Source organism: Fukomys damarensis, unplaced genomic scaffold, assembly GCF_012274545.1.
Source record: "Fukomys damarensis isolate Sample0158 unplaced genomic scaffold, DMR_v1.0_HiC HiC_scaffold_23, whole genome shotgun sequence".
Lineage (NCBI taxonomy): Eukaryota > Metazoa > Chordata > Mammalia > Rodentia > Bathyergidae > Fukomys > Fukomys damarensis.
The window spans coordinates 5,783,558-5,803,175 of NW_022900935.1; the positions used below are offsets into that span (position 1 = coordinate 5,783,558).

General features: G+C 50.3%; 1 protein-coding gene across 1 annotated transcript in view; it reads right to left on the bottom strand.

The window, feature by feature from the left end:
• Nucleotides 1-19,618, bottom strand: part of Grik3 (glutamate ionotropic receptor kainate type subunit 3) — a 478,898-nt gene that overhangs the window by 415,927 nt on the left and 43,353 nt on the right. The window contains exon 2 of the mRNA XM_033767981.1: nt 14,577-14,769. Within this exon, the coding sequence (XP_033623872.1) occupies nt 14,577-14,769 (193 nt within the window). The remainder of the gene's footprint in view (nt 1-14,576; nt 14,770-19,618) is intronic.

Below are 19,618 nucleotides of genomic sequence, written 5' to 3' on the forward strand. Positions count from 1 at the left end.
GGCACCTCCCGGGTAAAGCAGAGTCCTGTCTGTCAGCCATGTCACCTTCAGCTGGAACTCTCCAGAGGCTCCCTGCTGCCTGTGTGATGGTGTCCGTGTGCTTGAGGGTGGCCCCCAGGTCCTCTCACAATCAGCCACAAGTGACCTGCTCCATCTCTTCTCCAGCCCTATCGATCTGCCTTCTCTGTTCCAGCTGTGCTTGAACACTGACCTCATGCCTCTGGGTCTTTGCCCATGCTCTATTCCTGACAAACTCCCCTACTACCTTCAATGCCCTTTCCAAGCCCCTCCTCTTCTGTGTACCTTCTCAAGTACCCACAGGAAATCCTGGTCTTTTTTCCCAGAACCTGGAGTGTGAATATATATTTTGGCACCTGCGCTATTTTGATTTTTTTGTGTTAATTAAGCTCTGAGCTCTCTGAGGGCAAGGCCCATATCATATGCATATTTTAATTGTGTTTCTGTACTGGTGCACCTTACATAGACAGACAATAAATAAATAAACATGAGAAAAAACTAATGTCCACCTGTGTAGAAAATGCTCTATTTCCCCTATAGCTAGGGAAATGACGCAAACTAACAAAGCCGAGGTGCTGTTTTCACCTCTGGATTAGCAAAAACTTTCATCCCCCCAAAAAAATGATACTGAGTTCTGACGAAGATGAGACAGACTGGAATGGTAGGAACAGGAATCACTAAATGTTTGGAGAACAATTCTGTCCCATCTTTTACCCGTTGGAATGTGCACCCCTGCTGATTATTCAGTCCTACTACTGGGAACTCATCCTACAAAGAAAAGCAGCAGCATTTAAGGTGTGTTGGTCATCTACTGCTTCAAAACAAATTACCAAGAGCTTCCCAGCTGGAAACAGCACAGGTTTTCTGTCCCACTGTCTCTGCGGGCAAGGAATCCAGCACAGCTCCACAGGTCCCCGACCCAGGGGCTCTCACAGGCTGTAACTATCTGAAGGCCCCATCGGGAGGCTCAGATTGTTAGTAGGAGTTGCTCCTTGGGGCTTCGGGATGTGAGTCCTCTCAGCTCCTCGCCAGTGCAGGGCTGGCAGCTGCCCTCAGTCCTTCACCAAGCGGCCCAGTTTATCAGAGCAAGACCTTGGGACGGGTCAAGAAGAGACCAAGATGATGGAGATCTATCTCTTGTGACCTCATCGAGAAGCAGCGTCCTATCAACTTTGCCATCTCCTCATTAGAATTGAGTCACCAGGACCAGGGATGTAGCTCCAAGGTGCCGCACCTGCCTGGCAAGCGCAAGTTCCTGAGTTCAGTACCCGATACCAGAAAAAAAAAAAAAATTGAGCCACCATGTGCAGGGTACATTTAAGGGGAGAGGAGTCTTTGGGAGCCCTGTCGGAAGCCGTCCGCCACAGTGTGTATGTAGATGAGCTCAGAGCATTCCAACCCTTTCAAAAGGGTGCTGGGGGCAGGAAAAGGGGAAAGAGTACAATTTTTGTAAAAATTCCTATTATATTTAACTTTTAAAATAAGTAGGGGCTGGGGATCTAGCTCAGTGGTTCCACCGCGCACCTTGCAAGCACAAGATCCCAAGTTCCATCTCCAGTACCAAAAAACAAAACAAAAATAAATTAATTAATTAATCAAGTAGGCAGGGCAGGGGATGTAGCTCAGTGGCACTGTGCCTGCCTGGAAAGCACAAGATCCTGAGTTCAATCCCTGGCACCAAATAAATAAAATAAAACAAATGTCCTTTATAACATAATAGTCAAATGCATAGGTATAAGGTTACGAACACCCAAAGTCCCCGGGAATGGATGGGAGGGGCTCAGGGAAGGCTTCGTGGGAGGCAGTACTCATGGTTCTGAAAACCTGAGCCTGGACGGGAGGTGCAGAAGGGACAGGAAGACTCGGAAGGGGAAGCACAGCGGCAGGCATGGTAACTGTCCCAGGGCCAGAGAGCAGTCGACGGGACACAAGTGAGCCAAGTGCAGGTGTTCAGTGGGGCACCCAGCCCAACCTGCCTCCTGTCTTCCTGGCTTTCTCCAGCCCCAAGTCGGGGGCTGCAGGGTGTTCTCTGGTGGGGTCTCAGGCAGAAAGTTCACACTGCTTCCAAATTCGGGAGCCACAGGCACAAGTCCCATTCTAAAGGCAAGAGCAACAAGGAGGCCGAGGCCCGTCCTCTGGGTCTTCCAGAGGCCCGCAGCAAGGGAGAAGGCAGGCATGTGTGTCCTTCCTCTCTCCACAGCTCCACCGAAGGGTACCTCCCATTCCTCCCAGACACAGCGTCCTTGGCCATTAACTTCGTTCAGTTTAAGCCAGGGCCAGCCAGTGAGGGAGTTTATAAGGCAAAATGTGACAAGGCTTTTATTGCAGCCTAGGGGTTTGCAGCTCATACAAGATGACTTCAGAAATATAACCTCTGGCTGGGCATGGTGACACCTGCCTGTAATCCCAGCCACCAGGAGACTTAGACAGGAAGATCACAAATTCAAGCCCATCCTAGGTCACTTAGCCAGACCTGCCTCAAAACAAAACCTAAGAAGAGCTTAGATGTAGCTCAGTGGTAGCGTGGCCCCGAGTTTGATCTCCAGTATTGCCCCCAAAAAATGGAATCTCTGGAAATGAGTGGATGCAGGGAGACAGGACAAGGATGAGACTTATTTATATCTATCAGGTTTTTTTTTTTACAGTATATCGATGTTACTATTAAAATATACTTTTTAGTATTGTAAAACTTCTCTCAGTCGGGCCCACAAATCATCAGCCTTTGAGAAGTCATTCAGGGCTTTACACAGATGACTTTGCTGAACCTTCACATTAACCCCTAGAGCAAAATCTTATTATCCTATATCCCAGATAAGAGGCTGAAGGCCTGGGACCACACACACAAGCAGGATGAGTCAACGTCTGAACCAGGGCCTTAAGGACCCAGCCTGTACTCCTAACCTCTGTGTCATGGCCTCAGGTTGGCACAGATGGCAGGGTAGCCAGTCCATCTCTTTCACAGATGCTGGGGGACCAGAGACAAAGCAAATACTCAGGACAACACAGCCAGATTCAAACCATCTGAACAGGCTGGGCCTGGGTGTGTGGCCAACATCCCAGAAGGACACATATCAGACATGCGTGAGAAGTCTGGCTTTGGGGAAAGGACCCTCCCAAGCTCAGGTGAGAGGTGAGTGACATGCCTGAGATTAATGCAGCCTGCTGCTCAGGGGCCGAGTCAAACCAAGGAGTCCTCATCCCCCTTGGGCGTTGGCAGGTGCTAACCAGAGAAGGGCTCCTGGCAGACTTCAGGTCACAGCCTCTGAGAGCTGCTCTGTCCTCTTCACTTCGGTGGCTCTGATGAAGCTGGAGCCATCCCTGAACCACCTAACCAAGAGGCAAGGCAGACGTGTGGCTTCAAGAACTCACCCCAAGTTGACAGTTTTAAGTTTTGTAAACAGCAGACTCTCTGTTTCAGTTGAAATCCTACACAGAGACCTGTATGTGAAATGGGTCAAATAGGATGCCTCTGGGGCCGAAATCCGGTTAAGTGGCCACCACTGATCTTCCAACCCTTCCTCATCAGGGGTTTTGGGGAGGCCTGGAGGGGTCAGCTGAACAAGGTGTGAAACCCACCTAGCAAGATCATTCAGAAGACCCCAGATTGGCAGGGGAGCCACAGTTAGTGGCACTGTAGTCCTTGCTCTCAAACCAGGTTACAAAACTCCCAGATATTAAAACTAATGATTAATAATGCCAACGCTTGAAGCAACCGAGATGTCCTCCAGTGTGAAAGAATAAATACAAGTCCACTCTAACACACCCATACAATGAAATAATACTCGGCACAAGGCATAGAGGAGGAATCTTAAGCCCCTACTGCTCAGTGAAAGAAGCCACTCTGAAAGTCTGCAAACTGCGTGGTTCCAGCCCTGACACTCTGCGAAAGATTAAACTACGGAGATCACAGACCAGTGGCTTCCAGGGGTAAGGAGGACGGGAGGATGAGCAGCGGGAACACGAGATTTTTATGGCAGTGAAACTACTCTGTGTGACACCTGAATGTCACTGTTCATTTGTCAGAACCTACAGAGTGGGCAGAACCAAGAGAGAAGCTAAGGACTTCGCTTAATAACTGTGTCAATATGGGTTCATCATTTACCGCACCAACACAGATGTAACTGATAGGGAAAACTGGACAGGATGGGGGTATACAGAGACTCTCCTCACCTTCTGACTGATTTTTCTGTAAACCTGACATGACTCTTTAAAATAGTCCATTCCTTTAAATAATATGCAAAGGTGCCATTTCCATAAAACTCATGAGTAAATGAAGTTTAACAGTGTTTTGCCATGTGCCAGACACTTCGAGAAGCACTAATTTAAGCTTCTCGACAGCTTTGACTAATGTTATCCCATTTTGTAGGTAGGAAACTGAGGCAAAGAGCAGCTAAGGAACTTACCAAAGCTAGAACAAAATTGCCATTTGCTTGACTTCCTGCCCCGCTCTCTCTGAGACCCGCTGTCTCCACCTCCTGGGTTGTCCCTCATCAGGGTGGAGTGACAGATCCCTTACCCTGGAAGGGCTGTGGGTTATCCTGAACGGGGCACATTTTCAAGTAAAGCCATGGTGGTGAAACCTCACAACTGCCATGTGAAGGTGACTCCAAGGTCACAGAACCAACCAGACATCCAGATTCCCTCCCTGCAGAGCAGGGACTCAAAACTGACCAGTCACAGAGCCCCTACCCCCCCCAACACAAGCACACAGGTGAGTGTGCGGCACACACACACTCTCGCGTGCATATCTGTGCATGCACACACCCTTGCACTTTGTCCCTCAAACAGACAAACTTTGGATTTCCAGGAGCAACGGGCCCTTCCGCACTTACACCAGTTAATATTTCTTCTCACTAAGAACTGAGGGTCATTTGGGGACATGTTTTTTCCCAGAGATTGTCAAGATCTCCTTCAGAATGCATCACCATACCTGCACGTTAACACAAGGCATCACTTTCTCTGCTCTCTAGAACCTCTGGAGGGGGACTGAAGGAATGGATCAAATTCTTAATTTAAGAAAAAATCTCCAGTGCCTGCATGTGGTAAAAGGGCCATTTCGTATGATGAGGGTGTCACAGGAAAGCGCTGCCTGAGAAGTGGCCCGTCAGACCCCAGTCACGGGGCCTCCTGTAAGAGCAGCAGGATCTGATCCAGCTTCAGCAGCTAAAACACAGGGCAGCATGACGTCCAGCTGTCGGGGCCATGGGCGCTCTCTGAACTCACAATAGGATGAGACCGTTCAAACCCCTCTGCGTTATATTACACGTGCTGACTGCATTCCTCTGTCAGCAGCAGGGCCCAGCAAGCAGCTGGAAAGAACAAGAGGCTCCCCATCCCTCAATCCTCTTCCTCTGGAATCAGGCCCCACCATTTTCTGGCTGTGTGATCCTGGGCAGGTCACCTAACATTTCTGAGCCTTCATTTCCTCTCTGAGAACAGTTAGCAAGTAATTATAAGGTTGAATGAGGTAATGCAGAATAAATTATAAACCTCGTGGAAATGTTCAATAACCACTACTGGGTTTGTGATGACTGTTCCTGGAGAGGTAAAAAGGTTCTTATAGATAATCTCACCTCATCCCCTCATTATGCAGTCGGAAAAATTGAGGCCCAGAGAGGGGAAAAGATTGTCCAAGATCACACAGTTAGCCAGAAAATCTGGGACTAGATAAAACCCAATCCTGTTTCTCAGACTGAAGCTTTCTCTATTGTACACTCTGGTCATGTTCCAAGAATATCTCAGGTAAAAAGTTTTCTAATAGCCATGTGAATTAAATGGAAAAGAGGTCTGGAACAAGGAAAGCATGAGATGACTTCAAATACATGGGGTTGCTACTCAGCTGCCCTAAGGGCTGGGCGTTATCTCAACCACTGGAGGAAGAGAGGGTGGACGGATGATGGGAAGTTTGCTAGGGTCATTTCTACCATGCCAGACATCTCCATTCCTAGAAAAGCCAGGGGGGAGCCCCGGCTGGACATCAGCTCTGCAACCAAGCCCTTCTCCACAAGTAAGACCATTGCCATCTTCTTGAACCTCATTCCAGAAGCCAGCCCCTCCAGCTCAGGCCTCCGAGTGGGTGCCTATGGTTTGGGGAACTCAACAAGGCTTTAGGCCTTTCTGTTCCACTGGAGACCTCAGACACAGTCGACCGGAAAGTCCCCGTGCAGAGCTGATGCAGGCTCAGGGTCTTCCAAAATCACACTCCATGGTCCTCTGAGTCCCAGAGGGGGTCCCTTTGCCCAGCTGTACCAGGCCCCTGTCTTGGGGGTACAGAAGTGCCAAGGCCCTATCTCTCTGAGCAGAAAGGCGACAGGATCCAGGCATGTGCACTGGGTGGGATGAGGGATTTGGAGCGCATACTTGGCTTTGCTCTTCTACTGACGATAAGAGATCCATTATTATTGCCACCCAGCCCCCTACTGAGTGGGACCAGCCATATTCTGTAGTGTATGTCCCTATCACCAGCTGGCCACAGCTGATTGGTCAAGGAGAGAACACCTGACCTAAAGGTGCCTATCCATTGGCTGGCCAGGTATCCTATGGGCTGGCCAGAGTCAGAGATTAAAGAGGCACATAGGGATGGCACTAGAGTCCAAAGACTGAGGATAGTGGGAGAGGCAAGGGATGATGGAGCAGCTTTAAAGAATCATGGGCCCTTAGAAGACTGCACAAAAACTAGGAGCACATGTATGGAAGACAATATCCACAGTTACTCTCCCTGGGACAATGGGAAGATTCCAGAAAGAGTCTAGGAAGAGACTCCAGAAAGAGAGATCATAAGACCCCCGTGGCATCTACAGAGTGGTGAAAGCTAAGGCTATTCAAGAAAGAGGCTGTTTCCAGGAAACCAGGTACCCAGAGGTACACGGAGCAAGGCCTAAGAATTGGAAACATTTCTCAAGCCCCATAGCAGAGATCCCAGGAGCTCAGAGTTATGTCATCCATCCTGTGGTGGCTGCTCTGGAGCACTGGGAGAGGAGCCATTTCTAGCAGAGGTCTGGAAGTTACATTTCTGAGAATATTTTCAAAGGAAGGAGAGCTCCTTCAGCATCCTTACGGTGTTCCCCACAAAGACTGGCAGGATGGTCTAGGTGAAATGAGACAGTGGCCCAGAGCAAGGAGGTGTTTACCATGAAAAACTACCACAGCTCTCAAAGCTTCCAGGGTGGGCAGGAAACAGCCAAGCCTCAGAGCTAAGCCACAGGGTCCAAAAAAGAGGCGAGGCAGACCCCAGTCCCCAAATGCCACAATCAATATGGGGATAGTGGGAGAGGTCCTGAAAGCCACTGAAAAGGAATCTGTCCAGTGGGCAGCCTGGTTACTCTCGCCCCAAGTTTGGGCAGGTTCCTGAGAATGTTGGGATAAAGAGGAGAAGGGAAGCCATCCTCTTCAGGGCACGGGGAGAGATGCTTGTGAACAGTGAATTCAGGTGGGCCACGAACAAGGGAGGAGGTGGTCACGCTGATGACAGCTGGCAGGAGCCACTGAGAAGGTGGGGTGGGGGTGAGAGAGGTCACTGCAGAGTTCACAGGCTAGACTTTGGTGCCTCTGTCATTTTTGAAACCATACATGCCACATTCTATAGGTCATAGTGGGATGACAAGAGGACAAGCCTAACCCTGGTCCTCACTCACATGCCTCGTTCAGACAGTGATTGCCCATATCCAGCCAGCTCTATGCCAGCCATGTCATCCAAGGAGTCACTGTGAGTTTAGCGGGGCTGTCAGAGCTTGAGGCATGTGTTTTCTTTAACAAAATGGGTCCTGAAGCTGCCCAGGCAAAGCTTCTACTTGGAAAGCACTCAGGAGGTAGCATTGTTAGAGATTAGTGACCAGCAGGAGCAGATTACATGGCTGCTGATCAGTAGGATTATCCCCAGATTCCACTCCAGCTGTGGGATCTCATGCATTAGTGAGAATGCACTCTGGAGAGGACCAGAGAGGCCCTCGTGGTGAGGGCTGGCCTGCACACAGTCCACCGAAGAACAGTGCCCCATGAGCAAGTTAGTAACACCTGACAGTTACATCCATGACAAGGTGCCTGCCTAGACCAGTCCTGCTGGAACCACAGCCCCCAATCCAGATCTTGTGTTGCACCATCACAGTCCCAGCCTTGGGCACCTCCTCTCTCTCATCCTCTTCCCCTGTGGCACTTGAGCCTTGGGCTACTCACAGGCAAGCTGTCTGTGACCTTCCTGACAGCCTCTCTCCTGTGGCCAAGCCGTCCTACCTCCCTTTCAGGAGCTGCTGAGCCTTGTTTGAGTTTTCCTTGGTCTGCTCCTTTTATTCTCCTTATCTCTGCCCAGCTGAGCTAGAAGTAGATACAGAGCAGCAGATTCCCTGGACCTTCTCACCCCACGGAGAAACCAAACACAGGCAAGCCCTGCTCAGGGCCCCTTCACCCAGCAGGTGTCCGGGGCTTTCCTGGCTCCATCTCCTCGCAGCCTGCCTCAGGCCTAGGTGATGGTTCGCACCTAGAACATTCTCATCTTTCCCAGGAGGTTGGGACCTACACCCAGCCACCAACCTCACCATCAGGCCATTGTTCCCTGAAAGGCGGAGACAAGCCCGGCTCTGTGCTTGGCCTTTCTCACAGGCCCTATCCTCACAATTATCGTAAAGATGGGTACTTTCCAAGTTTTACAGGGAAGGAAACTAGGCTCATAAATATGCCAAGTCAAACTGCTGCTCTAACTCCTGCCTAGTTAAAGATAGAACCACTGACATTGGGCTGGGCGTCGCTCTACCGTATGTTCTCACAGGACGTATTGCACATTGAGAGGAAATGCTACTCTCTGCCCCTTCAGACCTTTTATTTAGGTAAGAGCGGCACTTCTCGTCCCTTCACTGAGTCTCAGGGATTCCACTCTGTGCCTGCAGGTGCCCTTCAAATGTCTGAATGAATGAATGAGTGGCTCAGTGAGTTCCAGTTTGCATCCTACGTCACATGTGTGTTCTTTTGCAGATTCCTTTCCCAGGGGTCTGAGTCCCTTCTCCCTGGGTGTTCTCTCCCTGGCCACCAGCATCCCTCTTATTTTTCTCCTTTTTATCCATTTATACATTCGAGTCAGCAAATACCTGTTAAGACTCAACGGCACGCCAGGCTCCAGGGAATCAAAGATGAGTCATAAAGTCCCTGGTCTAACAGCTGTGGGGGAGGCCAGGACATGGTGATGGTGACTCACAGCACAGCAGGATCAGAGCCTACGTGCAGGCCTGGCTATGCCATGGGAGGAGCCCGCAGACCCGGCTCTGAACCATCATTTGGTTCTGAAATGAAAGCCCCTGCCTCCATCAAAAGCGTCCAGCCAAGCACTGCCAGCTGCAGTTTCCCTTTTCCCTTCAGGTCCAAGAAAAGGTAGCAAAACTGCCAAAGCCCCCATGCCTTCCTCTACACACCATGCCCAAGGTGTCGTGGGAGAAGTTCCCAAGGAAAACCAGGGAGTCGGGAAACTCTGAGCGCAGAGTAGTGATCAAACAGCTAGAATACTAGGGCTGCACGAGCAGGAGCACAGGTCCCTCCTGGGAGGTAATAATCTCTGGTGCAGAGGCTGGAACTCAAATGTCCAGATGCCAAGCAGCACATAGAGAAAACTACAGTAACTAAGGGGCTATGGGGCTGGAGAGTAAACGCTACTGGGCAAGTCTGGGCTACAGGTGCTCAATAACAGAACACAACTCTGCCCAGTTGGACACCCACTTACTCAGCCCAGACAAGAGCTGTATCTTGTAGGAATATGGTCCCAGCATGGCCAGTTCTCCTTGTTTTTAAGAGAAACCAGAAATCCAGAATTATATATGAATTTCTAGAGATTGAAACTCTGTACTAGTCCTTGGAATGTGTTGAATAAAACACATCTATGGACTTCAGGCCAACTGTTTATGAGCTTCCCTGGCCTGCGCAGCTCCACCACAGGGTCTGAGTCATGTCTTTCTGCAGACCCCATGTTAAGACACACAGGTGAGAACCAGCTGATTCTCCATGGCCACAGGCACCTGACAGCTCACAGAGCAGGGAATGACTAACGCAGACTCCAACATGATTCATTCATGTGGGTGCAGAAGACAATCCTGGGTGCTTTGGGACCAGGACTTTATTACTGGAATCAGACACGCCTTATAAAGAAAACCTGAGGAGGCAAAGGTCTGGAAAGGCAGCTGGAGGTCCAGAGTAGGAGCCACTAACAGGTCACTTGGAGAAGCCATGCTCATCGGTACCAAAGTAGGACCATGAAAGGGTAGCCAATGGGCAGGTTTGCAAGAGCCAGTGTTTCTGCATGGCTCCCGGCTCCTGCTATGCAGCAGAGGCCTGGCAATGGGCCAGAGTGACTGTGGTCAACAGGGCAGGGACTAGGAGGAAGAGCTGCAGGGAAGAGACAAGATCCAGCAGGCACCTCTGTGTCTGTCCCTCCATCTAACAACTAGGCCCTCCAGAAGGTCATGGCTGTCACCTCCCTCCTGCCTTCCAACCTCATGCAGACTCCAGGAAAGGGGACCCTAGGATGAACCATTCAACCCAGTGCAGCCACCAGCAGGAGCACCCATGGGACAGCAGGACAGGCAATTGAGGTCAGGGCTGTCTTGGTAGTGATGGAGCGCACACTCTCCAGACACAGTGGAAGGCAGAGTCCACCCTATAGGACAAGTGTGTTGAGTAGCTCTGAAAAGAGAGACCTAAAGAAAGCAGTGTGTAGCCTCAGTCAGACGGACCCAGGTTTTATTCCACTTTGGACAAATGGTTCAACCTCTCTGAACTTCAACTGCTCTGCCTTCAAAATGGAGGAGAATAAGCCCAGCTTTCTGTAATTGTGTGAGGTATAGGGAAGCATATTTTAGCTAAACTAAAGGAAGTCTAGCATCATAACCACTCAGTCCTAGCAGGAACTCCTCTCGGAGCAGGGAACTGCCTATCATAAGAGGGAAGTCAGTGAACCAAGGAGTCCTACAAACTCCCACAGCTCTGGTAAGGTATGTGTACACCCAAAGCTCAGTGCGTTTATGGGGAAGCGTTTCCCCTGTTCCTTTTAGAACTGAGCCACGTTTACGATCCAGTGCTCACCTCTGTTCACTGCTCAGGATCCTAACTAGACATGACCTTTCTAAAAACAATTTTGCATGAACTATCAAGATCCTTAAAAAATATCCACACCACTTGACCCTGTGGGAATTTGTCCCCAGGAAATAATCTGGAATGTGCCAGAGATACAAGTACAAGAAGAGTGCTTTGTTATTTATAATAGAAAAAAAGTGGAAATAATTGAACTGTCCAACAATAGAAGAGTGATTAAATAAATTAGGGTGCAGTCCACAGATAGAAAACCACACTTTCATTAATCTTATCTTTTAAGGGGAAAAAAAATCACATATTACCAAACATAAGATGAAGATTTTTCCACAACTATCCTTTTAGAAAAGAGAAAAATCTCTTTAAATTTGACTTGTTTCAAAGACTCTCCTATTAAGCACACTCTCTTTTACTTACTTTATTTTAAACAACAAAATGGTGTTTGGGGAAATCACATTAGCCCTCCCTGACCTCAATCACTGCTAGTTTGGGATGTTTATAGAGTTCACCTCCCAGAATTGGCAAAAAAGAGGCAAAAAAATTTACAGGGACTTCGCAACTGTTCTTAGGGTTATGACCTAACAATTGTAAATGTTGGCTGTCATTGTAAACAAGCCTTTAAAGATCACTTTTAAAAGCAATCCAGCAAGCAGTTATGTTGTGGAGATCACTAATACACACTTATGGAACAAATAAAAGGACAGTCCTGATGTTATGCAGATAGATGCTTGTGGCTCAGAATACAATCTCCAGAAACAACATTGAACAAGATTTTAAAAGTGTTGCCTTGCACTCTCAAACGAGTTAGACAAAAATGAAAGTTTGCTCTCCCGCCACCTAGGGCCATGTTAAAGTTTAGACTTAAAATGTCCCCAAAAGGTTCATGTGTTCAAAGGTGGGGCTTTTCAGAGGTGACTGGATCCTGGGGACACTGAATTCAGTGTATCAATCCACTGATGAGTTCATAGCTGAAGGTGCTATTCTGAATCGAGGCTGGTTGGAGAAGCTGGATCCCTGGGGCTGTGCATTAGGAGGGTAAAATCTCTCACTCTAGTTCTTCTCTCTCTCTCTGCCTCCCGACTGCCATGGTTGAGCAGCTTTTCCTCCCCCAGGCCTTTTTGCCAGGCCATTTCCACTCTGAAGCCAGTCAACCAGGGACTGAACCCTTGGAAACCATAAGCCAAAATAAACCTCTTTTCCTAGGTTGTAGAAGTCAAGTATTTCATCCAAGTGACAAGAAGCCTAACCAATACAGCTGGGTCATTCACAAAGCGCCTCCAGGGAAAACAGAGGCACAGATGTCAAAGATGCAAGAGTCAAGATGAAACACGGAACAAGGAAATGTGAAGGGAAAAGGGGATCTTGCTAAGCGTAATATGTTTTGTGTCATATATAGCTTTAAATATCTCTGTGGAATGAAGTTTCTTAATTAAACATTACAAATAAACATTCAATGATTTCATCCTTACTCCCTAGCATTCATATATTCAAGGTGGCCTCAAAACTTACCTTGAGGGGTGGGGATGTAGCTCAGTGGCACCACACTTGCCTGGCAAGTGCAAGGTCCTGAGTTCAATCCCCAGTACCACATTTAAGAAAAAAAAAAAAAAACTTACATTGAACCTTGGCAAAATTAAGCCTTGTATTCTTGAATACCATAAAGTTAGGTCCATATACTATATGGTGGTGAGAGAAATATCTCTGTGGGCAGGGGATTCAGCTCAGTGGTTCCACTGCCTGCTTGACAAGCACAAGGACCCAAGTTCGATCCCTGGTACCCCAAAAAAAATCTCTGAAATGTTAGTTAGAAAAACACAAGTTTCACAGAACTGTAAACATAAAAAAATTTTAAGTCTTTTATAGAAGTGTCTCCTTTCTTAGGTTCTCCCTTGGGGCTGTACAAAATGCCCCCCACCCCCCTTTTTTTTTTTTCAAATCCTGAGAACAGCAACATACAGTGGAGGTGGGGAGACTTCAATAAATATGTACTGATGTGAACAGATGTGTCTGATACAAAGATGAGAGGGAGAAAGCAGACTACTAAACAGTACTACTGATGTGTATGTAATACAAGAACCCTCTGAAGGTAGAGGGGGAGAGAGGGAGGAGGAAGGAAGGAAAGAAGAGAGAAAGGGAAGGAGGGAAGCAAGTGGGGAGGGAGGCAGGCAGGAAGAGAGGCTGGCTTGCACACATACAGCAGTAGGCCTGCATTCCACCGCCCACGGCTTCGAGGACAGAGACACCCATGTTCCCCAGGGTGGCTCCTTTCTCCTTTGTGCTTCACATGTTTATAACACAGGGCAATCAGCTCTCCGCTGATTCTACTGAAATGAAAGATGCAAACAGTGAGTCCCATCTTCTTGCTGTGGCCTCACTCTTCGGGAAAAGAATTTTTTTCCAATGAACCAGTATTTCTCTAGACAGCCCCCATGTCTGTAGGGCACCAAGGAGTTGGCAGTCACAGAAGCCAGCAGCACACACTCACAAGTCTTCCAGACTCCGGGAGGACACAGCAACTAGCAGAGCAGTGAGGGCAGCGCCCAGTGTGTCCGGCCCACTGTAGCACCCCGCCTAGGGCTCTTCAGGCTTTAGCTCACCCCACCAGATTACAACCTCCGCTCTGCCTCACGGACACAGAAACTGAGACCAGGAGCTGCCCAGTTAGCTACACAGCACCTTCCCAGAGCTGCTGGCTGGGAGCGGAGCACAACAGCCCTGACCAGTGCTCTATCCTGTCTCCCACAGGGCTGCACGGAAAGGAAGTCCCCCTCCAAACTCTAGCTGCTGGGCCCCTTCAGTACCTTTCCTGCCCTCTGTGCTGAGGATCTTGAGAGGAAGACAGAAGACAGCCTGGACCCTCAGCACAGCAATGCCACCCTGAATTCTCTCAAGACCCTGGGATAAGCCGGGCACAGTGGCCCCCACAGTTTTGTGACACAGAATACACAATCCGGACCACCCCGTGCTGCAGAGGTTTCATCAAATGTCCCTTCTTACGCGACTAACAGACTCCCACCCACCACACTCCCAGGTCACAGGAACACAGGGAATCCGGAGTCACTTCCCCCTAGGACCACACAGGAGGATCAGCTCTCTCCCTCCTTGGACTGCTCTCCTATACTGGCACCTTCCTGCCTGCCCTCCATGCCTTGCCTTAAGGCCCAGCCATGGCTTGACATGCCCAGTCCCGGGCTAGCTCAAGATACAAAGACCCACCTGCCCCACCTCACCTCCATTCCCATCCTTGTCTGCTCACACACTCTTTAAAAGGTAAGAGCTTCCCGCAAACTTCCATCAGAGAGAGGTCCCTTCCTCGCCCACTTTGCCCTGCACGGGCAGAGGGCAGGGACTGTCTCCACCTGACATTAGAAAAGGTTAGACGGAGACACAGGTTTGAGCCCTTCTGAAAGCAGAGAGACCCAGGGGCTGAGGCTTGAGGTCTGCGACCCCGTTTGGAAATGTGAGAAGGGGCCTAAGAGGCCCTGAAAACTGACCTCTGTCTCTCCATTCCGATTTTATCTCCTTGGGCTTCCTTTTCAGAGACGAGCATTTCCACATTGACTCTGGCTTGATTATAACTGACTCCGAACCTTTCCAGTGATTAAAGTAGCCGCAAGGCTGTGTTCTCCAGAGATCTGCACCGCAGGCTGAATAATTCAAGGCATCCCTTCCAGAAGGCTGAGAAATCTGGAAGAAAAAAGTCAGACAGCAGAAAAGTGATTTTCTTTCTTACTTTTTTTTTTTTTTAAAAAGAGCAATTTCCCCATTCTGGCTACACAATAAGTACTCAATAAATGTTGGTTAATTTTGACTGACACAAACACTCAAAGGAAGAAGTTGGCGGTGCCTGGCAGGGCTGGGCAGGATCTCTGGAGCCTGTGGGGTGGGGCATTGCAGGTGACTGTCATCTCGCCCATGGGTGGATAGGCTGGGAGTTTCCAGCGCCCTCTTCTGTTGGAAGGAGGTTTGAGAGGAGGGCAGTCGAGGAACAGGGTGAGTTGGCTACTGCCCTGTAGAGCAAGCCTGAGCCCAGCTGGAGAGGGGTCAGGCTCACCAGGGGAAGGAGCTGTTTCCAGAAGGACTGTGGAAGGCTTTGGCCCCTGGCCTGAGCCGCTCTGTACTGTGTGGCCAACGTAACACTGAGAGGAGGCGGCAGAGGTAGCCTCTGCATCTATCTCTGAGGCCTGAAGAGAGGCTGAAGCGGGTGAGAAGCAGGAGTGAAGCTGACCCAGGCCCAGCTGCCACCGGGGAAGCCATCTACTCATGGAGGCCAGCAGCCATGGCCGCCTTCAGACGGCAGTGAGTAGGGGCTTCTGGGAAGGCTGAAGGTGAAGGGACAGGAGGGGATCCAAGAGCTGGCTACGCTGAACAGCCCAACATGACCAGGAAGGAGTCTGCAGTTCTTACAGTCAGGAGCCGGTGACACGGTGGCTGCACCTCCACCCACAGGCTGCGCAGACTACACATTTCAGATTCTAGAACTCCCTTCAGTGACTGGTGCAATCCCTGGCCTCTCTATCTGGAGGGACACTCTAGCCTTTGAAGGCTCCAGAGTCTTCCTGTATGACCCAGCATGCTACAGAAACGGAAGCCCAGACAGCCGGTGTTGCATGGGGTCACAGGGCTAGTTGGGAGCTGGAGAGAGGCCAGAGCCAGGATGCCAGTTCACAGGATTCTGCACACGCCGGACAGAGATGGAGACGTCGGAGTGCAGACGGGCTCACAGGGTGAGATGGAGCCAGAGCCTGGGGCCCAGCGCCTCTGTCCAGCCTCCCGTCAGCCGCTCGAGGAGCAGAATCCAGCTGGCCACTGCCACCCTCAGGTTGCAGAGTCAGCATCCACCGAGCCAACTCAGCAGCCTGGGGTTTAATGAGCATCAGATACTGCGACCAGGGACCTGGAGAGCCAGAAAATTCCAATTTCAAGCCCACTCTTGGTAGCTAGTGTTACAACCGCCTGCACTGCAGAGTCCAGAGCTCAGAGGCCCTAGAGACAGCAGCCCAGGCAGCCCCACCCCTACCCCGGGGCTTGGAGACTCCGTGTCCCACCAGCCTGAATGTCTCCCAGTCCCAGGAAGGAGCCTGGCAATTGGAAAACGAGTCCTAAGCCAGGCATGGAATGACAGGGGCTGCAGTCTCTGGAAACAGAACACATCTTCCAGGACCTCTGCTTCCGGACCCTCTCCTTTGGAATCTTTTGGGGCACTGAAGGGGCCTTTATGAACTTAGGGCAAGCCCAAACGGAGGTTCACATGAGGTCCCTGCACCTCAGCTGCTGGCTCTGTCCCCGACACCCTTTTCCCATTGGACCAATCAGGGTCCCTTCCCTGAGGACCATGAGAAAACAAAGACAGAGAGGAGAGGGAAGGAGAGAGAGAGTCCAGGCCTCAGTGAGTTCCTGGGGCTCAGTAACAGTGGAGGGGACTCTTATACCCACCCGGTGGACTAGGGAAGCAAAGGAATATTGGCTTCAAAGAAAGAAGCAGGAACAGAAAGGGCCAAAAGCGAACAAGGGAACGCAAGGAGCCCGGAGCTCTGATTCACGGTGTCCCTCGCTGTCCTCTGGGCCCATGGGCACATCAGCTGTCTTCTGAACTGTGTCTCACTGGTGTGAACACCCCTAGGTCCCTCATCACGTCCTGCTACCCGAGACATCATCCTCCTCCCCTGCAGGGTGTGGCATCTGGACTCAGCCAGACGCCCTGAGTCCAGAGCCCCAAGCAGCCTGGGATAGGAGGTGGTGTCGGCACCTCCCACTCCTCTGTTCACAGCCAAGACCCAATTGCACTGTGGTGACCCCGTGTCACTTGGCTGGGACCCGCAGCGCTCACAGTCTGCTAGCTGCCCCACATTTTTCCAGGGTGCTTTTGTACTGCCAAGTTTTCTCATGTTCTTCCACTTCCTCGGGTCAGGTCTTTGGAGATGCTGCCCTCCTATCACCTTCTCCTCCTCCCACTCACTTCACACTTCAGCTGGGCTGGACTGCCTTTCACCCCTGTGCAGACCCTCCGTGGCCCCTCTGACCTACGCCAAACAGTTCCAAACCGGGACTGGCAGCAGTCATCCATGCTGTGCCCCGCCATCCCTGCAGCCTGTCCCCCTCCCCTGGACATCGCAGACCACACCCTGGGGCTGCCTCTACTCGCGGTAGTGTAGGCTGTGCCGTCAGCCTGCAGTGCCCTTGCGCCTACCTCCAGGCGGGAGGCATTGGCGTCAGGCAGCCCGGGTTGGAGTCCATGCTCCAGCAGCCAGGCCTCTCTCCTCCTCCTCTCCAGAACCTCCTCCCTAGTCCTTCACTGAGCTTTTGTGGCCTCAACAATAAGAGGCAGTGGACATATCATGCAGGGCTGAAGAGGATTCGCAGTAATTCAAGTGAAGCACCCAGGTGCAACACTAAGGTGCCTATAGTCTGCTCACTTGGGCTCTTGGCCAAATCCCTCAGATCCTGAAAACCCCTGTTCACATGTCAGATCTCCACCCGAGGGGCACCTGACATCCCTGAAACCCTTTCTGAGTCCTCACCCAGCCTCTGACTCCCAGAGCCAGGGGCTCGGACCTCACAGTGACTTAGCCACACCTCTAATTGGATTCCCCACACTGTCAACCGAGTGCATGTCCCCATCCTCCCGCCTGACGCCCCCAGAGCCAGGTCCAGGTCTGGATTTTCTCCAACCCCCTAGACAAGACCCGGCACACAGACAAAATCCATGCATGAGAATTTCATGTGAATCAGAGTGAATGAGTCAAACCTCAGTGAATTCCATCACCCAGCCTATTCTCCGACCCTCCCAGCTTTCGGAGGTTGGACTTCCTCCTCTGTCAGTATCAGCAGTCATATCTAACCCTTGCTGACTGCTTCTCGTGTGCCCAGCAATGAGCTCCCTTGGTTCTTGCCTCAACCCTATTGAGATATGCCCTGTTGTCAGCCTTGTCTTCCAAAGTGTGGAAACTGGGGGCCCGGGATGTCGCTCAGTGGTTCTGCCACCTGCCTCACAAGTGCAAGTTCCCAAGTTCAACCCCAGTGCACAAAAATAAAAAAAAAAAAGTGGAAACTGAGGCTCAGAGAGTTGAGCGTCACTAAGGGAAATCAGCTAAGAAGTGAGGGGGCTGGATATGAGTCCATGTGTTGTTTCTGGAACCTGTGTACCTCTTTCAGTCTCTCTCTCTCCCTCTAGCTTTTTATCTTGGAATAAATTGAGATTTACAGAATTGTAAACATAGTACAAAGACTTCCTCGAGACTCTTCATCCTGCTACTTCCTATAGTAATATTTCATCTAACCGTGACACCTTTAAGCAAAGCTTTTAAAACAACATTGGTAGAATACTGCTAACTAAACTACAGATGCTATACGAATTGTCTGTTTTCCCAGGCTGCCCTTTTTCTGTTCCTGGATTGAACCCAGCATCCCACATTGCATTTAACCTCTCCACCTCCTCCAACCCTCCAACCCTTCTCCAAGTCCTGCTCTTCCATGATCCTGACCCACTGAAGATCGACCTTCACGTGTTTCACAGCATGTTTCTCAGCTGGATTCATCTGATGTCTTCTCGTGAGTAACCTGAGCCTGGGCTTGGGGAAGCATGCCGGTGAAGGTGCCCTTTTTCCCAAACCTTAAGGCCACACGTTAGCCATGTAATGTGTCAGCACCGATCCCTGGGTTAAGGTGGTGCTCCTGGGTTTCTCCACTGCTGTGTTACTATTTTTCCACGTTAACTTTCCTTAGCATGCTCTAAGACCGCTCAGCCAATGTCACTAGGACTGGTACCTGGCTGGATAGGTGTTCAGAGAGACAACAATCCAGAGCAAAAGGATCCTGTGGTTGTCTGTGGTGGAGGAAAGCATCCACAATCCCGGAGGGTGCCCATGCCATGGAGGAAGTATGCCCTCCCTGCAGCTGGAACCATCAGGAAGGCTTCCCAGAGACAGTGGGACTCAGACGGATCTGTCTGGGTGTCTGCGAGTGATGGCTATTCCGGGCAGAGACCAGTGCCAGAAGCACACAGGGGTGGGGTCTACCTAAGAAGACAGTAGCCAGACTTAATCTCAAAAAGGTCTGAGAAGCTGAGGCAGGAGAATGTTAATTTCAAGTCCATCCTGGGCAACTTAGCAACTTAGCAAATTAGCAAGATCTTGTTTAAAGTAAACTTTTTGAAAAAAGGGTTGGGGATGTAGCTCAGTGCAAAGGCCTCAAACTTAACCCCAATACCAAATAATAAGAATAATAATAATAATAATAACAAGAACCACGCCTGCTCCCGACCCAGCTGCCATCGCTCAAGCACCGGGAAGGTAGGCCGGCCCGATCCACAGCGGGAAGGAGAACCACGCCTGCTCCCGACCCAGCAGCCATTGCTCAAGCGCCGGGAAGGTAGCCGCATGGGCACCCCTGAACCCCCATAAGCCCCCCCCTGCACTCTCAGACCTCCTGACTGTGCAAATCTTTGGACCCACTCTGCAAAGACAGAGGTGGTCATCAAGGGTATTTTTCTGAGTTCCCAAATTTGAACATCTTTAAAGAAAGGGCGTGGGAAACC